The sequence below is a fragment of the Montipora foliosa genome, chromosome 11, assembly GCF_036669935.1.
Source record: "Montipora foliosa isolate CH-2021 chromosome 11, ASM3666993v2, whole genome shotgun sequence".
Taxonomy (NCBI): domain Eukaryota; kingdom Metazoa; phylum Cnidaria; class Anthozoa; order Scleractinia; family Acroporidae; genus Montipora; species Montipora foliosa.
This window is the reverse complement of record NC_090879.1, coordinates 49,365,523-49,386,279: the sequence shown is the minus strand read 5'-3', so window position 1 is coordinate 49,386,279 and position 20,757 is coordinate 49,365,523. Positions and strand designations below refer to the sequence as shown.

The window sequence follows — 20,757 nt, the reverse complement described above, 5'->3', positions numbered from 1 at the left end:
TGCTTGACTAAAACTGTATCTCCCAGCTTGATATTGCTTTCTCTCACACCTAGCTTTTGGTCAGCATACGCCTTTATCTTCTTTTTCTGCTCTGCGTCTCTCTGCGCCAGGTTCTTCTGGGTCTCAACAATGGTTTGTTGGCGGACTGGTGGCGTCACTTCCGGCAGGGTGGTTTTGAGCTTCCTCTGGTTAAGTGCTTCGCATGGTGAGATGCCAGTAGTCGAGTGAGGTGTCGCCCGATACTGCCGCAGAAATTTGTTGAGCTCTTGTTTCCAGTTCTTATGCTCGATGGTCGCGGTTCTCACGCATTTTTCTAGTGTCATCATGAAACGTTCTGCCTTGCCATTTGCCCTTGGCCAGAGAGGCGTGATCTTGCGGTGTTGAAAGCCTAAATGCTCAGCAAAATTCTTGAGCTCCACGCCGTTGAAGGGGGGTCCGTTGTCGCTCTTTAGCACTTCAGGAATCCCTTGTCTTGCGAAAATTGCGTCGAGCTTCGGGATTGTGGATCTGGCGGAAGTGGATGTGACAATTTCCACTTCCGGAAAACGGCTGTATTCGTCGATGACAACCATGAGATAGTCTCCAGAAGGAAGTGGTCCTAGGAAGTCCATCGCGAGTTCTTTCCACGGAGCGGTTGGTAGCGGTGTCATCCGTAGAGGTTCGAGTCGCTGTGCCTTGCAAGTAGTTGCTGCTTGGCATGGTAGACAGCTGTCGACTTTCTCCTTCACCATCTTGTCCACACCGGGAAACCAGACTTTCTCTCTGATGAGCTGTTTTGTCTTTACGGTTCCTTGGTGTCCAACATGCGCCAGGTCTACAGCTCTGTTTCTCAGAGTGTTAGGGACTACGATCCTATTTCCCCTCAATATTGTTCCCTTGTAGACCAATAGTTCGTCCTTCACTTTCTTGTACGCTTGTACTTCGGGATCCGTCCACAGGTCGGTTTCAATGGCCTTGATAAGTGCCTGGAGCGAAGAGTCTTTCTCCGTCTCCAACTTGATTTCTTGCAGTGTCATCGCTTTTGGTACAGCTTGGTTGCAGATGTAGTTAACATAGTCTTCCGCGATGTTGCATTCTTCACATTCTGCGGTACTTGGGTGTCGACTCATGAAGTCGGCCGGGTTTTCGGCGTCTTTTCCAGGTCGGTAGATGAGCTGACAGTTATAGGGCATTAGCCTTAACTTCCATCTATCGATGCGTGCTGATGTCGGTTTGTGACTGTTGAAGATCCCCAGAAGCGGCTTGTGATCTGTGGAGATGGTGAACTCTGACCCATACAGGTAAAGGTGAAAATGTTCAGCAGCCCAAACTACTCCTAGCATTTCCCTCTCGGTCTGGGAGTATCTGTGCTCAACGTCGCTGAGTGCTCGGCTTGCGTAGCTGATAACTTTACCGTCTTGCACCAACAAACCTCCTAGTCCGACGGGGCTCGCGTCTATTATCACTTCGGTCTTGAGTCTCGGGTTGAAATACGACATCACATGATTCTTGGTCAGGGTGTTTTTCAATTTGTCGAATGCTTGTTGCTGCTCGTCGGCCCACAGCCTAGGGGTCTCTTGCTTGGTTAACAGTCGTAGCGGGGCGGTTATCGTAGCGCAATCTGGGATGTAACGGGACACGTACTGAGCCATTCCTAGAAGTGACTTCACCTCACTGACATTCTTTGGTTTGCTCATGTCAGTGATCGCCTTGCTCTTGCCTGGGTCTGCCTTGATTCCGTTCTTGCTGAAGATATGTCCGTAGAACTTTATCTCACTCTTTGAGAAGCTGCATTTTTCCTTGTTCAGGCGCACATCGCGTTGCTGGAGACGTTGCAGCACACCACGGAGATTCTCGTCATGCTCCCTATGAGTTTTTCCGAACACGATGATATCGTCAGAGATATTCTTGCATCCAGGGAGGCCTGTAAGTATTTCCTCAATTGCGTTCTGGAAAATCTCGGACGCCGCGTTGATTCCAAACATTAATTAAGCGTTTGTATCGTCGAAGTCCTACGTGTGTGCTGAATGTGGTGATGTGACGGCTCTCTGGTGCTAGCTCGAATTGGTGGTATCCAGACGAGAGGTCTAACTTGCTGAATACTGTCGCTCCGTTGAGGTCAGCAACTAGGTCGTCGATTGTCGGCATTGAGTGCTTTTCTCGCTTCACAGCCTTATTCGCCTCTCGCATGTCTACACATATTCGCACTTGGCCAGAACTCTTAGGGACCACGACAATGAGGCTCACCCAGGGCGTCGGACCTGTCACTGGCTCGATGATGTCTAGTTCTTCTAAGCGCTTCAACTCCGTCTCGACATCCTTTCTGACATGGAAGGGGATGCGGCGGTGCGGTTGTTGCTTGGGTTTGACGTCATGGTCTATGTGAAGCTTGATAACTTTTCCTTTTACTTTGCCGATTCCTCCAAACAGACTTTCGAATTCCTTCGTGAGGGGCTAGAAACGAGTTTCGTCGGTTTTAACTTGATTGACGATCTTAAGCACGCCTAGCTGTTTAGCAGTGTGGAAACCCAGGAGGTTTCCCGAAGCACCTTTGACAATGTGCAAGGTTGTTTGTGTGCTGTTGGCATTGGCGGATATTTCGGCCTTGACAGTTCCCAGTAGGGGTAGGGGTGTCGGTGAGCCGTAGGAGAAAATTCTGCGCTTGGTTTTTTCTGGAGCTTTTTCCTTGTATAATTCCCTGAAGGTGTTCTCATCGATAAGATCAACCGATGCTCCGGAGTCAACCATCATTTCCACTTGTTTTTCGTCTATCTTGACTTGGCACATAGGTTGTTTGTCACGGCCTACTGTGTACACATACTCATCTTCTACATCAGTGTCTCGATGCGTGACCTGGTTTGCCGACTCAGGTGGGTTTGTTCTGCAAACTTGGGCGAAATGGTTTAGTTTGCCACATGAGGTGCACGTTTTGTTCTTCGCGGGGCAGCTGTCTCTATGAGAGTATATTCCACCGCAGTTCCTACATTTTCCGTCGCGCTTTCGGGATTTGTCACGGTTGCGTGACTCTTGGCGATTTTGCGGACGGCGATGTTTGCCTTTCGGTTGCGTTAGTGTTCCTGTTTGGGGTGGTTTTATCGCGTTCACGGTTTTATCCTTATTTTCAAAATCCTTCGCTTGTACTTCGCTTAATTCCAGGGCTCTACCAGCTTTCATGAGACCAGCTAAATCGAGGTCCTCTCGCAGAGCTTTACGCCGAAGGGGGTTTGACTGGCAGTTCAAGATGATTTGTTCTTTGATCTCTTTGTCTGGATTTGCGAAATCGCAGGTCTTTGCTAGGCTTCTCAGACGGGTATGGAAACTGTCCAGAGTTTCTCCATCCTTTTGCTTGGCCTGACGGAAGTTGTATACTTTGTATGTTGTGTTCACTTGTGGAGAGAAGTAAGCGGTTAGTTTTTCGACGGCTTTGTTGTAATCCTTGTCCTCGCCGACGTCTTGAAGTGTCTCGAAGATCTCATCGACCTCTGGACCGCCGTAATGCAGCAGAAGAGCTCTTTTCTGCTTGTCATCGGTAATCCCCATTGCAATGGTTAATCTCTCGAATCGCCCTAGCCATTTCTTCCATCTAGGACCTGCATTTCCATCGACGTGAACTTTAAACGGTGGGAAGTTAGGCAGTGAAATCGCCATTGTTTTCATTTCGCGGTAAATCGCTTCGGAATTCTCTTCGGAAATCTCTGTAGAAATCGCTTCGGAAATCCTTGTAGAACGCGCTCTGTGGGTTCTTTGCTTGATCCTCGTCGCCAGATGTGATGTTTACGGTCAAATAAACACTTGAAACCACTTGTCCGAACACAACAGTATATTTACTAAACAGACATGACGACTACAACATACAAAAGTCCTAGCTCCTAGACCGCGTGGGTCATTTACATAAATGATTGACAAGTCTCAAAAACACTACACCCCCCCACCCCCCTTCCCTGGCCGGGCCTGAAGATATAAAACTCAGGCGGGACAATTTGGTAGCGCGTATTTGTCGCCTTGAGCATGGCAAAATAGACTAAACACTGTTCGAGTACAAAATTAATCTGAGTCGATTGAAGAAGACTCTGTGGCGTTAAATGAAATACCAAGAAGAAGGGATCACCAGAATGAAATCAGTAAATGTTATTTTAATTAAGCAATAACAATCTACCGGTTATACGTTGAGAAAATCGGAAAAGAAAATTTATTATACTAGCGGCATTACGTTGAATGAAAGCAACCTCTTCGCTGAAGGCTAGTTTTACATGCGAAAACATTTTTTCACATTAAAAACACGAGCCCAACAATACTTCCAGAACATTTTTTTTAGCATAAAGGCAATCATTATGCAACTTTACCAAGGTTCGGGATTAAAATAGTACAAAAGTAAGCTAAAAAGGGTCAAGACAAAAGATTAAGTGCTCACGTTCCCGTTGCAACGTGAAACCCCACCTTCTCACGTTGTCAACGGCAGGTGGCAACGTGTTGTACATGCGCAGTGACGTCTCCAAAGAAATGTCACGTTTCCGATTGCCGTCGTGAGCTGGCGATGTCTGTTGTCATCGTTGCAACGAGGACATCACATATCTGCATATTCAATAAGTACAATAAGAATTCTGAACGTACAGCACGTTTCCATTTTTTCGGTTCATTTCTTAGGCTTGTTGTCGTCAAAGTAGCAAACGTGGTAATTTCACGTTGCTCAGTGTTTTGCAGAGGACGACAAGGAATGTTCTTCTTGAATGCGAGCCGCACGGGTAGCACGCTTATATTTCAAATTCTTAATAGGCCGAGTTCGATTTAACAAATCGAACGTGGTTCAGCGTTGTCTGTACTCTTATCGACAATGATATTCGTCATCACAGTGGTCAAAATGTTGTGGACTCACGAGTGAGTCACGAGTGAGTCCACAACAAATTTTGACCACTGTGATGACGAATATCATTGTCGATAAGAGTACAGACAACGCGGAACCACTTTCGATTTGTTTTTTACCACAATATTCAACGCTAAAGAAAGATTTTATTTCAGAGCGTGAGCAAAATCATGACACAAAGAAAGAGCAAGCGTTGTCTATAACTTTCTCGCAATATGATTGGTTTATTTCCCAAAATAGGCGTTCCTGATTGGCTATTACATTGCGTGACAAATTGACGCGAGCATGACGCGTGCAGCATTGTCTAGACTCTTATCGACAACGGCAAATTAGCCAATCAGATTGCGAGATTACAAGCAATTGTGGTTATGCTTGTGAGCCGGATTTTCTTGCAGCGAAAAGTAACGAAGCGGAACTAATTTAAAAAATCGGATCTTTTATTTTGGTTTTAGGAAGCTCAGCCGGCATGTGAAGCAAACCTCATCATCAATTTATTGCCTTCTACAAGCACGTCCCAATTTTCACGTGAAAGTCAGGCTGGTTATGGAAACCTCTTACTAATCGAGCTCGAGGGCCGTGCTGAAAGTTACGGACCGCTTTTTTTCCACTTCAATAATTTGTTGCCCGAGTGTGAAGCACGAGGGCCATAAATTGAAGTGGAAAAAAATAAGGTGCCGTTACTTACAGTACGGGCCGAGAAAACAAGGTTAGTAAGATGTTTATTATATCTCTTGGAAACTGAATTGAGCTGGAATGCAAACCACGAAGTCAAGCGGTCCGTTCATTAGAATACGGACCGCTAAATCAACCGATCACAGCGCACGTAGTACCTGAGAGACATGATAAAATGAATCACAGACCGAATTAGGAAACGGGCTCATTCGTCGCCCGCAAACTGAATGGTTTGAGCCTGGGAGTCGCACTGATTGAGACAAGCGCAAAGCTGGACCTCGTTGGGTACACTAATTCAGTGATGCCTGGGCGAGTGGAAATAGACCTCATCTATTTGGCCCTAGTTGTTCAATGGTTGGATAGTGCTCTCCAGCGGCTAAATCACAATCCAACTTCGCAATCCTCTCGGTTTTCCTTAGATTAAAAACATGTTAAAAGATGAGCTTTTTAAAACGTGCAGATTGCAGTTTGACAAGTGGCTTTTCGGGCCCGAAAACTTCTCGGGCCCCTGTGGAGACAAAATTTATGAATTCCTATTCCCGAGGCTAATCCAACAAAATACTTAGAATTCAAAAGCTACTTCGAAGTAAAGACACTTTTTTCAAACAATTGGCCAATTTTAATGTTTTATATGATTTTTTTAAAAAATTAAAAAAGAATGGTACTCATTTGTGAGAGTGAAGCGAAAGAAATTTACAGGAAAGAAGAATCACGAAGGGATTTCTTTTGCCATCTGGTTGTCTAGTGGAAATCGGAAGTCAGTTAGGAGGAAAACTACTCAAAATCTATCGCTCGTAGCCCGTTCGGGCCCGAAAACTTCTCTGGACTTTCGAGAAACGGGCCCCTGTGGAGACAAAATTTATGAATTCCTATTCCCGAGGCTAATCCAACAAAATACTTAGAATTCAAAAGCTACTTCGAAGTAAAGACACTTTTTTCAAACAATTGGCCAATTTTAATGTTTTATATGATTTATTTAATAAGTTAAAAAAGAATGGTACTCATTTGTGAGAGTGAAGCGAAAGAAATTTACAGGAAAGAAGAATCACGAAGGGATTTCTTTTGCCATCTGGTTGTCTAGTGGAAATCGGAAGTCAGTTAGGAGGAAAACTACTCAAAATCTATCGCTCGTAGCTTTCAAAATAAAAATATGGAAGTTTAAGAGCAAGGTCAAGTCTTGGCACATTTCAGAGTACAATATCATTTTGTTAACAATCTTTGGATGTTGTGAAATTGTAATAAATACTAGTTTGAAGACACAGAAAAAGGGCACGCTTTATGAGTCATAACCTGCGTTTATTGAAAGTTCGCTTACAGGTACAAAAAGTATTTGATAGATTCATTTCTTTTCTCTTTTCCAGCGACAATGTCTCCAGGCCCTTAGCGTCAAAGCATGCATAACAACTAGCACCTAACAACTAGCAAAATTAAGCCTGAGCGATTAAGTCGTCAAGTTTGCCACTGGAGCTACAGCTTGTTCACTTCAGCTTTCGAATGCTTTGTATTCTGTCATTGCCGATGCTCATTGTAGGTGCGGTTGGATACCGGCCCTCAGTCAGAATTGATGACACACCACCCCCATTTGGCTTAGTGAAAACGTCAAACTTCCCTCCGAGCACAATGGCTCCTGATACACCCTCAGCCTTGCCAGATGGGAAGTCCTGGTTCAAATTGTCACAATCGCTGTTATAATACTGAAAAACAATAATCAAACTTTGGTCACGGTGATCAGTTTGCAAAGGAGTTGTCAACTGTGTATATAACTTACGTTTGAAACACTTCCTAAAGTTGACTTTCTGTGGCAATCAACAGATTGTGACGGCCTGAATCGAAAACAACAATCGCGGTGACACGACGTACAACTGGCGCAAGTGCAGGATCTTTGGCATTTTCGACTTGCTGAGTTATTAATATTTACAAATAGAGACAGCAGGTGGTTTATCAAATTTGCTGCGAAATTTAACTCGATTAAACTTGCAATTATTAGCGCTACTCCTTAACTCAGAAATAGCAAAAAGTTGAGAATAATTCAATGCAACATATTGATAATGATGATAAGAAGTATTTTTGATTAATTTATTGTGAAATATTTATTGCAGCATAAAAGTGAATTGCCATTCTATCATAAAAATAAAAATGAAGCAAAGTATTTTTTGTTTGCTTATTTAATCTTGCAAATTCTTAATTAAATTGTTACCTTTCTCGTTCCGCCATAGTAGTAGTGTTCAAACAGAACAAGTCCTTGTGAATGATCCGGCAGGAGATAAAATGAGCCATTGACATCTGAAATGTCCACCTCATGCTCGCTAGGCGTTAGGAATTTTATCCAACTCTCTTTGTTATCTGTCTTGTCATTGAAATCCTTGTATTTATAAAAGATCCAGGTTCCATCTTTGACGACCGCCCTGGTGAAAGTCTCGATTGACTTCAGGTCTTTTTCTGATTCTTTAAAGTCTTTGGTGGCGCCACTAGCAACAGAGAGTGTCAGGGACATGCTATGAGAGAAGAAGCATTATTGAGTTAAAAATGTCGTTAGATATATATGTGTGAGTGAGTGTGAACGTTTGGGGATGTACTATTTGATATCAATCATATTGACGCTAAATGTTGTACTAAACGTACTATCTGCCAGAAAAGGCGCTTCTATGGTAGCATTGCTAAAGCTGTAGGCAGACGAGTCAATAATAGTACTGTTAAAAGTCGACAATCTACAATTAGCCTGCACCAAGACTTTTACCTTAAACTTGTAGGGTTGTTGAGACTCAGTTGGATCACAACTTTTTATCTGCAGAGGGAATTGCAATGAAATAAGTCACCAGGTTACGTCCTTTTATTGACCGCATACACACCAAATATAGTCATCGCTTTTATTTGTTCTTTGGTCTGTCTTAACAAATCTCAGGTGACAATACACACAACCCTATAAATTGGAAGCTGATCAAAACAAATTTTAATCCTGCTCCTTTTGTGAGGAGGGTCTAAGGTCATTAAATTTTTTTGGGCCAGATCTAAAATAACTTAGAGTACGTGATCTCTGAAACTTCCTTCAAAACAGGTTCTTTTCTTCCATTACAGGAGGATTTAGACATGAGTGCTTTTCAATGATCCTGCAAATTTTTGGACTGGAAAGTAGAATCAGCTAGTTGTCCCCTGTTTTATAGTTGGACAGTATCACTTCCTTGGTGTCAGGAAGGCGGCCTCGATCTAAACAATGCTATTTACGAGGAAGGTTAATCATGTTTCGACGCAGATCTAAAAGAATCCCACGTGATACCTAGTAGTGTTTCACCAGAAACACTCAAGTGGAAACTGATCATAGGAACTTCGTTCAAAACAATTTTTTCTGGTTCATTAGACGCGGTTTAGGACCATTTTTCTAACCTATTCCATTCGGCCTTATTTAAGATATTGCGAAGTCACAGAAAATGCTGGCTGCACCTTCTCTCTTTTTCTTGCATGACTAATATTCAGTTGTAAGAGGACTTAAAGTTTTAAAGTGGAACGCCTATGCAAGTAAAATATTTCAGTTACGAGATTTAATTGTGTGGAGCCCGCTATAGGCCAAGCTACAAATATCCGGATATTTTTTGGATATTTAGAAGCCCGGCCACGGGATGTTTAGAAAATTCGGAGATATTTAGAACTGAAAAAGAAAGATTAAATTTGGGATTTTGCTATTGTTCTATTACCTTTATGAGTTCACACGTGTTTTTTCTTTGAGGCTCAATTAAGTGTCAGAAGTAGTCGTTCTACGGTTTTCCTCACGAATATTATATCCCTTCTTGAGTCTTAGTAATTTCACTCTGAACAAAATGGCAGATGCTTAAAGTTCGGAGGCTTCGCATTCCCGTCTCACCAACAAATAAAGTATCGTGATATTTATAGAAAAATGTTAAGAAAATATTTGGGACATTTAGAATTTTTTCAGGATATTTAGGAGGTAAAAGCGAGATATTTAGGGAAACTATCAGGAATTTCCAACAACATACATAGGCGATTTTACGTGATATTTGTAGCTCAGGCTATCCGGCTTCAGTGCGCGAAAATTAAGAACTGATTACGACCTTGGGATTCAGACTCACTCGCTCATGAATTTGTTAAGCCGTTAGTTCCGATTCGGAGGTATTTTGAAAAGGGTCAACGATCATTAGATCTTTTTATATTGTTGTTGCATTGAGTCAGCGTCATGTCATTTAGAAAACTTCCAAGCATTGTTTTTTAACGACGTGGGGGCCGTCCTGTGGTTGATAAAAACTTGCTGGTTTTCAGATAAACTGCAACGTATAATTTACAGAGATGATCGAAATGGTTGTGAAATGACCATAGAGAAAAATGGCAAACTGAACACAAACATATTTTCATTAGTCTATCAGTGAAAGCATTGTTATCGATCTTGTTATCTAATAACAGAGATCTAAGATAGCAGCTTTCTGTGCCAGAAATAATTCTTCCATAAGATTTCGGTATAGGAAGGAGAACTGATTAAATGGACGGAGAGAATGAAAGAATACACCGCACGTCCATGATGTTTCTGCAGCGCTCACCAAGAACTACTTCTAAAAAGTGTAACAATTTACGAGAATTGGTTCCATAAGCCATCAAGGAGGTTTAATCTTAGTTTAAGAAGCATGGGAAACTTTGCATTGCAGTTTAAAGCCATTGAAACTAGAATAAACAAAATTTAAAAATATCATTCCTCTCATTTGGTTTATTTTTAGTCGTGGATACGCGAAGCATATAAACGACTACAGTCGAACCTCCCGTAAGGGACCACCCAAAATGTCAGGACTAGGTGGTCGCTTACGGGAGGAGGTCGCTTACGAGAGATCATACTATATTAGGTCAAAATTATGCCTCATTAGCATAAGGTAATTGCAGAGACTTACTTCATGCACTAATGCCTGTCTAAACCCATATAATAACTTTTACTAGCCACAAAAATATTTAAGCTTTCCCATTCCAAAAAATTACCCCTTGCACGGGACAAATACTCTCGAAATGCGCAGTATTACAAGATGCTTTTGCTCCTGGACATTTTGAACGAGCCGCGCGTTCTGGGGACAAGGTTGAGAGCCAACTGTTTTAAAGTGGCCACTCGAAAGCGTGCTCTTCGGGCAGAAGTATTTTATGGTAACCTTGAGCGCGGTGTTCGTCTCAGGGCTGAGAAAATACGTAAAAAAATCCCAGAAAAGATGAATCAAGAAAAGTTCTATGCAATCGAGGAACGTGCATGACTTTTTGACCGAAATCTTGTTATATAAGCAGAAACAGCTAGATGATATCTCTGTACGTCGCATGAAAATACAATTCTCGGGTTGATCTGAAAGCCTTCCCTATATATCTTACAAATCCAAGGAGTGTATATATAGTTTACGTCATAGAAAGTGCGGCTTACGGGGTTTTATGCACCAGTTGTTTGTGTCAAAAACCCGAACGAGGAACGAGCGAGTGAGGGTTTTTGACACAAACAACGAGTGAATAAAACCCCGTACAAATCACTTTCTATGTCGTGAACTGTTTATTACACATAAGACGAGAATTTTCATTAAAATAGTTTTCTGAACGCGAATTAGAAACAAAAACTCACTAACAATAGAACCAAATGCAAATTTAATTTAATTCAATAGCAAAGTACGATTTGCACGATTTGCACGAGATGCACGAGTGATTGGCATGAAAACGCCTTTACGCTATCGTTGATTGGTTATACTTCCACATGTGAAATAGCTGTACGCCATTCTGATTGGCTGTATAGGCCTTTTTCACATGTGAAAATAAAGCGTATAGAATGAGCTTTATGGAATAAAATTCTCATGTTATGTGTAATAAAAGGAAATTACGGTATATCTAAATTATATTAAATCTATGCAAATCATCTGAGATAAAATTACTGTAAGTACATAAGCAAGTTAATCGAACGCAATTTCATCGTTTAAAATGTTAGTTTGAAGGAAGGTTTTCTAGAAAAGACTGCCCAATATGTTACATAGACGAGTACTGAAAAATAAACCTTGAATGTACATGTTGTAAACCAGTCTAGCTTAATCGACTGATTGGAGGAAAGCCACCGCACAAATCAGATTCTATAAACATAAATATATTTTATTTTGCAAATTACTGACTGAGACAAAAGCTTACCTGTTTTTATGGGCTTGAAATGAGGCCACTAATGCTGCTCATTTCCGCCCTTATCATTTCCAGCATTTCTCTTCTTGGTCGTTTGGCACGTCGTGAACGATACAACACAACAGGGCAAATGTAATTCCAATGACCAGAAGGGACCGAGGTCGCTTCCGAAAAACTACCTAATACATCGAACGGAACACGATAGTTAGAAATTGAACCTTAACTAACTGTTCTCTTTATGTTAGAGGGAGCTGAACAAGAACTAATAAGGATTGGATTGCTAGCTTTAAATTTCACAGCCCTTTGATATTACTGGTGATTTGCATGTTAACAAGCGTGAAAAACGCTAGACTTAGACATCAGAAGAGTCTGTACTTTTTGTGTTGGTTAGTCGTATGATCGCGCGGGGTCATCAGTGGCTTAGTGTCCTTTACGCAAATACGCACGTACGTACTTGAGAAATTGGTAGGATTTTGTAAAGAGTTTTTGTTATAGGTAAAAGGCATTTGTCATGTCAGACTTGACCTTGTTTTTGCATTTTTTTATTCAGTGAAACGTCCTTCGGAAATGGCGTTTCCGAGACGCTAAATTTCAAAATGTTCTGCGGGGCGGGGGCATGCCCCCCAGTCCTCCCTAGTTTGGAGCGCCTTCGGCACTCGATACATTCTCCGTGTGCGTACACCTTCAAAATCTACGCCCCTGGGTGCGTTCAAGTGAAAAGTCGCACCAAATGACAAACTGTTTTTTCAGGTGTCAAAAAAGGTCCCACGGGAAACGAAACTGTCATCATAACCAAAAACTAGGTGCGATTGCATTTTTTGCCAAGGCCAAAATTTGTTCGCCCTAAACAGAGTTCAGAGGGGATGATCGACTACCTCTTGTCAAACTTATTCACATCTTGAAAAACAACAGACGAACGTCTGAATCCTGACAGGTGATAACCACCAGAGTCTCCATGCACGAGGTTTTTCGCAAGACTTTACTTTTTTCCCTCGCAATTACGAAACTTGTGCATGGGATGTCGAGTTTATTAAGGAACTAAAGCAACCACGACGACGATGGCAACAAGAACGTCACAAATTTGCTATTTGACAATGAAAAACAATAGTTTTACACGCTTTTCACGTGCATATGTTTCATTTTTTGACATTTGGTAGACGTTATCGTTCTTTCCGCGACGTGAAATGACCTGTTTTGCGGTTATGTGCACGACGTGAGCATATGATGACAAATGTTCAATTTTGCATTCTTACTTCTGAAGCGCTAGCTCCAATTTAATTCCAGGATAATTAGGACTCATTTTGCAAGCATAGTGACTTTGAATAATTGAGAAATGATTGCAGAAACGCGAAGTTACATTTATACGGTTTATTTCTTAATTTACTTTATTCCGCGTTTTCCATACTCCAGTGCATGCATTTGTGAGTTGCAAAGTTTTGGCAACGGTTCTGTGAGAATTGGCCTTAAGGCCACGAAAACTTTGCCTTCTTGAGAAAAGATTCAGGAAGTCGTTCACTCCAGCATATTTCCGCCACCGTTGCGAGGATGGATGTGAGAACATGAGAATATTTACTAAAAGCGCGAGTTGTGTTTGAACAAATGAATGAAACTGCGCATGACGAGATTGGCTACTGCAAATTTAGATTTGGCTTGTGAAATCAGACTTGATACTAGCCAACTAGGCTAGTGGGCTAAAAAGTTAGTCTCGAGCCCTGAGATCATAGATAACCAGGAAGGTGAGGACAAGCCGAGATACGACCACGGGCAGCAGAAGGCAGAGAGTAGTGAAAATGTTTTCTGATGTAGCAGAGGCGACGGCCTTTTGGAGAATGTTATGGCAGACGAAAGGGACTGGAACTGTGGAATCAGAGTGGCTCCACGAAGTTAGGGACGCATTAGGGGAGAAACTACCCGAGCCCTCGGGGGAAGCTTTCGAGCTCTGTGTCAAACAAGTCGAGAGACCGATTTTGAAGAAACGCAATTGGAACGCGCCAGGCCCTGATCGCATTGCCAGCTTCTGGTGGAAAAGAGTGAATTGTCTCCATAGAGGAAACACTAAGGCTTTTTAGGCAATAGCACTCTGGTTCACTGGCGGGAAGACTTCGTTTATATCAAAGCATGGTGTGCCAAGATTGCCAGATAGGCCGAAGGAATTTAAGCATGGCGTGGATAGATGTACGAAAAGCGTACGACTCAGTAGACCATCAATGGCTCAGAGAAATGCTCTCCTTGCATCGGTTTCCAAAGTGGAGCGGGAATCTGATTGATAGACTCAGTGCAAAGTGGAATACCAAGACTACAGTGAGAACAAAGCAAGGTTTTGAAACCTCTGAACGAATATTGTTCTGTGGGGGACTCGCCTAGGGGGATGCCCTTTGTCCCAAGCTGTTCACGTTGTGTCTGAATCGCATCGCCTGGAAACTGCGAGCAGCTGAGGGCTATAGACTATCCAAACCCATAGGCGCCAAGATTACTGATTTTTTGCATGTTGACGATCTAAAAGTCTAAGCCGCGTCGGAAGGAAAGCTTGAAAGAGTCCTGAGAGAGACAAGAGTCGCCATGGGAGATGTTGGCCTTCAATGAAACGAAAAGAAGTGCGCGGTAGTGTATGTGATGAAGCGAGGATTCCTCCAAGAGTCACCTGATGCGAGGTGTGGAGAGCAAGAACTGGTTAAGAGCTTGAAAGAGGAATCTCAGTTCAAATTTCTCGGAGTCCTGGAGACAGGGGGACAACCTCGCATTGGAGAATGCTGCGAGAGTGTACCTTCAGATAATGTCTGTGATATGGTCGAGTCCACTATCGGATTAGTACAAGGTAGTTGCAAGCAACCAGTTTGCGCTACCGGTACTTGCGTGCTTTATGTGGACGCTGGTGTGGCCCATTGCAGAGTTGCAAAGACTCGACAGAGAATCGCAGAAAATCATAGTTGAGACTGGTGGGAAACACCCTTCAGCGTCCAATGACTTGCTCTATCTCCCTCGGAGATCGGGCGGACGGGGTCTTCAGTCGATTGAGCCAGAATATAAAATCACCAAGGTCAAAGAGGCGACGAGGTTGTATGCTAATGCAGATCCAACTATGAGGTTAGTCCAACGCTTTGAAGAGAGAGCAGAAAGGACTGGGCGGCGCTCCTTGGTAAGGGATGCGCAGAACTATGCAGAGGAGTTAGGAACGAAGCAAGAGCTGCGATATCCAGATCCACCGGGCACTACAGCAGAGAATGAGAAGATAGAGGGGCGCAAAATTGGAATGTGGACGAAAAAGCACTGTGAAGGCGTAAGAGAACAGAGATGGCAGGTTAAAACTCCATACAGCACGCTGGAAGATAAAGATCTTGATGATGAGAGTTTCGAGTGGATGTCAGACTGGGAAACAGCGCCGACGCACACAATAGCTGGGAAACGTGAGCTCTACGAACAGCTACTTCCAACAAAACTGTACAACACAAGGAAGCCCAAAATAAGAGAAGAATCGGAAGTCAGATGCAAGATGTGTGAAAAGGCGCAGGAGTTTATCGCACATGTGCTGTCAAGTTGCAGTGCATTGGTACGGACGAAGTATCTATCAAGACACAACGGAGCACTCAAAATACTTTTCTTTGAGCTGCTGAAAGATTACCAACTGATAGAGGCCGTTCCGCCTTGGTACTCCGCCACACAACTTAAGCCGCTTTACCAAAATGATCAAGTGACGGCATATTGGGAAGTACCAGTGTATGCAAACTACACAGAGGTGCGAGCTAACAGTGTGGACGCGAGAATTGTAGATAAGGAGAGGAAGACAGTAACCCTGTTGGAGTTGAGCTGCCCTTGGATTGAGAACCGGAAACAGAAGGACGAGAAAACCTACAAGTACGTCCCACTACGATGGGAAATCAAGAAGCAGTACCCGGGCTACAAGATCACTCAAATCAACATTATAATGGATGTACATGGTGGGTGTTCGAAGGGACTGAGTAGTAGTGTGAGGGAAATACTAGGAGCAAAGCGAAGCAGAGATTTTCTAGGACGGATGCAGAAGTGTGTCTTAAGTAGTAGCCTGAACATTGCCAGAACTTTCAAGGTCTTCTGCTAGATTAAGATGCTCAAACAGCCGTTGCATCATCCTGATGGCTAGATCTTAAAGGCCCTCGTTTCACCCTTAATGCATTATGCGCCTCTCACTTCGTTAGTGAATTTTGTGCAGTCGAAATTTTTCTGTGAAGCGAATCACTTCGAAATCCATTTCAATCCATGGTTATTTTTCTATTTCAGTTTCTGTAATTAATGTAAATAGGCTTCTTTGTCTTTATTCTTGCTTTTCATCTATATTTCGGATAAAGACTTTAATAAGGCGTTCAATTCGATCATTTTGTGTGAGCATGTAGCTGTGGTGTGACTGACATCGGTAATGGCGGATAAGAAGAGAACTGCGTGTGGTGGAAGGCCCTGTTTACCGGGTTCCGCTCAGTATATTCGTCTTCGTCAATCCGTATTTAATCTTTGGAGAAAGAGGAAAGACAGTCTGGGATACGTTCACGGATAGCGAATTTGCAGAATATCTTCTACACCGAAGGTGAGCTTGTTTTACATAAGCTTTCGATTCCGACCGCGTATAAAAGTAAGCATTCTTGTTGTTTGGGCTTTGGAAACTAAGCTCATATTGCTCCGAATGTTTTAATTTTAATTTACTGTTTCCGTTAAGATGGGGATATGATTGAAAGGCAGAATGATAAAGTATCGATAGGAGTACCAGAGCATGGAACAAAACTTTTTCATCCTTGTTTCCGATAAAAGATTTAAGTTAGCTGTTAAAAAATCACGTGACACATTTCACATGAAAGAGCGCGTAGAAAGCTGTAGGTATGCACATTTTAAGTTAACGTCAATTGGATAAATGCTTCCTCATAATACAAAAATATGACAATTGATGAGCTTGGTCAAGCCTGCAAAAAAACTCGCAGCACGTGTTTTAACAGATCTAAAAACACTCGGCTACGCCTCGTGTTTTTAAATACGATAAAACACCACTGCTCGTTTTTTAAACATTATTTAACACACTGGAGTCAAGAGTCACTTAGCTTCTGGCCACGGTCCTGTGATGACGAACATTTTCGAGTATCAACGATAACAACCCTGAAAGATGCAGTCAAATGCCGCCAACAATAGCCTGCAAAGCAGGCGTATTTTTGTTGTGGTAAGAACTATTGGCCGACATCTTTTTCCCCGCGTCTTCGTCCCACTTTTCTATCTTAACGACATCGACAATTTACAGGAAATTGTTGAAATATAAATATCGTAAGTCGAAACTGTCTACTCGCTGTACAAGATTGCGACTTTAGGAATCACGTTGTTTAACATTCGAAAGAAAAAACGAAAACCAAAGAAGAAAACAAAATACCTGCACATGTTAATACAGTTTGATTTGATGATTTGAGGTCGATACGTGACATAAGAACTCAAATAACACCACACCGGCTGATCGCTGAACATGTTTGTTTCCCATGGATAAAAGTTTCGCTAGTTTTCTTGCACGACAAAATCTTCTTTTCTTTAAAATTGTCGCAAACTATTAGCATTCTTCGTTGATCCGGACCTTCACACGGGTGAAAACTTGAATGACGCGAGTAAATCTTCTGTGGCACCCGGTCAATTTGACCACAACTTTTTGCCTTTTACGTCGAATTCCATATGTGTGGTACATAAAATACCGCCGTCAAACGTTTTGTCGATGGTCATCTGGCCACAAAATCAAATGCGTGCTAATTCCCTTCTTCGCAATGTCGACGAGGCATACATTGCCACCCATCCCCTACCACACAATAATTATTACATAGACAGCTAGTCCTTAAATTTTAAAGATTAATAGACTCCAAATTTTTATGAAATGCATTTAAATTGGATGACTGTTTAATATATATAGGTAGATTGTTTCATAGGTGAGTAATCTTATAAGTAAAAGAATTATGGAAATACTGGTTGTTATAGGAAGGCTGAACAAGGTTGCAACCACCTCCCCTTAAGTTTTAATGTGAAACACGAACCTTAAAGTGGTACTATGATCAAAAAATCATTTCCTTTTTTTCTTCTGATTTTGAAAGCGTGTTCGCTTAACACCTAACTGGCAAAATGTTGAGCTTTGAGTTTTATCCAAAGGCTGTTTATTTTGAGTGTAAGTTTTGGATTTCATGGTCCGCCATTACTCACGTTCAAAACTGGCCGATTGGACCTCAGAGAGTTGGATCTAGAGAAAATGACGTAATTTACTCACTAGCTTAAAATTTCAGCGTGTAAACGCAATTTATTATATATGCAAAACACTGGTTGAAAAGTCTGAAAGCCCGAAACTCCCGTGGTGCATATTAATTAGGACGCGTACACATGCATTGCATTCTTAAACTAGTGAGTGTTTGACGTCATTTTTTCCTCGACCCAGCTCTCTCAAGATTTTGAAGTTAGTAATGGCGGACCAATAAATAAGGAAATTCCTGCTACAATAAACAGGTATCTTTTTAAAATCAGAACTTAAAACTTGGGTGAGTTGGTGTTTAGTTAACATAGTTTTGAAATCCAAAGGAAAAACAAATTTTTTTTTTGGTCGTAGTACCACTTTAAAGAAATACATTTATATAGTAATGAAAACCATTGTTCATATCTTCTAAATTTCAAATAATTCATTCCTGCTATGGACAGTATAGAGTTGTAATCTATGTCGTTTCCGACATTTAAAAGAATCTTCAATGCATAATAATTAGCAACTTCAAGTTTATTAGCTAGGGTTTTGTTTATTCCTAATAAACTTGGACTACAGTATTCCAGATGGGGTAAAATATAACACTTGTATAAAATTAGTGCAACATCAGGAGGTACCAGTCTCCTCAATCGCCTCAAAGCTCCGATTTTAGCATAGACCTTCTTTAAGATGGCAGATACGTAGGCCTTGAAGGAGAGTTTATTATCAATGTGCGCTCCAAGGATCTTCAGAAAGCTTTCCATTTCAATAATAGAATTGCCAATGTTAGAGGGAGCTCTTGACACGCAACAATTGCAACCAAACATCCTTTTATTTTCGTCTACGTATTTCGGATCAACCAACCTGTATTATTATTGGTCCCAGTCCTTTTCGTACAGTGCTATATTCTACATTTCTCCAATGTTGCCCTGAACATAAACAAGTAAACGATAGTCTTTTATAACAGTTCCTTGTACTCCTGTTTCTCGGTCTGAAGTGAACTGTAGGATCCTGGTTGATCAGGCCAGAATAACAAGATATGTTCACTTACACGACACCGATTCCATTCGCTATCGCAGCACGGTCCATTACGATTACTAACAAAACTTAACTTCCTTATACAAAGAACTTCTGAAATAGAGGAAAACAAATTCTCCTAGTAGGACGAGATTACACCTCTTTGCACGGGCTAAATGTCATAGAGAAGTAGACTGAAATAAATGTTTATCAATGATATCTAACTTGAACGTAGCTTCAACAGGTTCAGTTCCTTTTCAACTGAGTTTCTAAGGGTTTGCTTCTAAACATCAACCTGACATTGAATACATCGGCTGAACTGGTACTAAAAGGGGTACAAAATAGCTGTAGGGCTGCAAGGCAGGGTACATCAACCATGGTACTGGCAAGTGTTGACACAACTGTTGCGGGTACGACACTGTGATGCCTTGAATCGCTGTTGTGAATCTCGGTTGAAAGGATGGTTGTCCCATTGCATCATAGGTCATCCTTAGAGGTGGTCTACTCAAACGCTGGGATTGTCTTAAAGGTAAGTTATCTGCAGCCTCATCGTCTGTCACATTGGCACGTTGCTCTAGGTTTCCGACTTCCTCCGTCGAGTCTTGCTCATTACCTTGACAAAGTTTCTCTTCAGTTCCGGTCCCAGTGCCCCTTTCAACTAAGTCTGGAGCAATATGTTCAGCCTGGCAATGTTTAGATGCATACAATTCTTGGAGTTGACAAGGCGTCAAACTGCTAATGTCCTCATCTGTAGCTATGCTGGTTTCCTCTCTGGAAGCTTCTTGCTTGTTAGCTCTCTTGGACACAGCCTGGTGGTTTTTCGAAGGTGAAAGTTGTGTTTCAGCAGGTAAGTAGGAACATGGTAGCAGCATACTGCGATGCAAAACACGTGATCTTCCTATTCCAGTTTCTGGTTTAACTTCATAGACAGGCATGTCCTTCCTTTTCTGCGTTACAACATAGATTTCTTGCTCCCAGTAAGGTCGCAACTTTCCGGGGCCACCAAGTTCAGTTATATTCCTTACAAGCACTCGATCTCCTTCACACAGCGCGGTATCATGCTTCACCTTCTTGTCGTACTGCTGCTTTCCCAAGAGTGCATTCTTTTTTGCTTGAGCGGAGGCCAAGTCGTAAGCTTCTTTCACAGCTCGGCGCCAATTTCTGACACACTCAGGGTACGTAGAATATCCTACTGGAGGTTTCAAGCCAAACATGATGTCGATGGGCAGCCTTGGGGCTCTGCCAAACATTAGATGGAACGGCGAGAAACCTGTGTAGTCGTGACGAGTACAATTATATGCATGGACAACCTTGTTAAGATGGTCACGCCAGCGCGATTTCTGTTTTTCCAGGAGTGCTCTCAGCATTGATAGAAGCGTTGGGTTGAACCTTTCGACCTGTCCGTTCTCCTGTGGGTGGTAAGGTGTTGTACGCGAATGCCTAATTCCACTCAGGTTCTCGAGGTTGTAGAAGAGCTTGTTTTCAAACTCGCCACCTTGGTCGTGGTGAATGGTCTCTAGGAATCCAAATCTCATGATAAAGTCATTGTACAATTTATCAGCAGCAGTTTTGGCGGATTTGTCACGGGTAGCATATGCTTGAGCAAATCTAGTGTAATGGTCCATGATTATCAGGATATACTGATATCCTCCAGAGCTTGGTTCAAGATGAACATAATCCATGGAGACAAGTTGGAAAGGAGCTGTGGTAATGATGGGTTGAAGTGGTGCACTGACATGAGTCGCGGGTTTCCGCTGTTTTAGGCAATGGCACACTTTTGTGACATAATGTGTAATGTCCGCTCTCATGAATGGCCAATAAAAGCGTTGTCTTGCTAGCTCCACAACTCTGTCTGCGCCTAGATGTCCCATGTTTTCATGCAGTTCAACGT

The 20,757-nt window shown here is 42.2% G+C and overlaps 3 protein-coding genes across 3 annotated transcripts; 1 reads left to right on the top strand and 2 right to left on the bottom strand.

Annotated features, from left to right (window-relative positions):
- Positions 1 to 2,433: 2,433 nt before the first annotated feature.
- Positions 2,434 to 3,627, bottom strand: LOC137977325 (uncharacterized). The gene has a single exon (XM_068824560.1). It carries the CDS (start codon positions 3,625 to 3,627, stop codon positions 2,434 to 2,436), a length of 1,194 nt encoding a protein of 397 aa, XP_068680661.1.
- Positions 3,628 to 6,787: 3,160 nt separating this feature from the next.
- Positions 6,788 to 8,353, bottom strand: LOC137975045 (uncharacterized). Its single transcript, XM_068822080.1, has 3 exons — positions 8,250 to 8,353; positions 7,710 to 8,007; positions 6,788 to 7,206 (listed from the first exon to the last, which is right to left on the bottom strand). Exons 2-3 carry the CDS (start codon positions 8,004 to 8,006, stop codon positions 6,991 to 6,993), a joined length of 513 nt encoding a protein of 170 aa, XP_068678181.1. The 5' UTR covers position 8,007; positions 8,250 to 8,353; the 3' UTR covers positions 6,788 to 6,990.
- Positions 8,354 to 14,498: 6,145 nt separating this feature from the next.
- Positions 14,499 to 15,713, top strand: LOC137977324 (uncharacterized). Its single transcript, XM_068824559.1, has one exon. It carries the CDS (start codon positions 14,499 to 14,501, stop codon positions 15,711 to 15,713), a length of 1,215 nt encoding a protein of 404 aa, XP_068680660.1.
- The last annotated feature ends 5,044 nt before the right edge of the window (positions 15,714 to 20,757 follow it).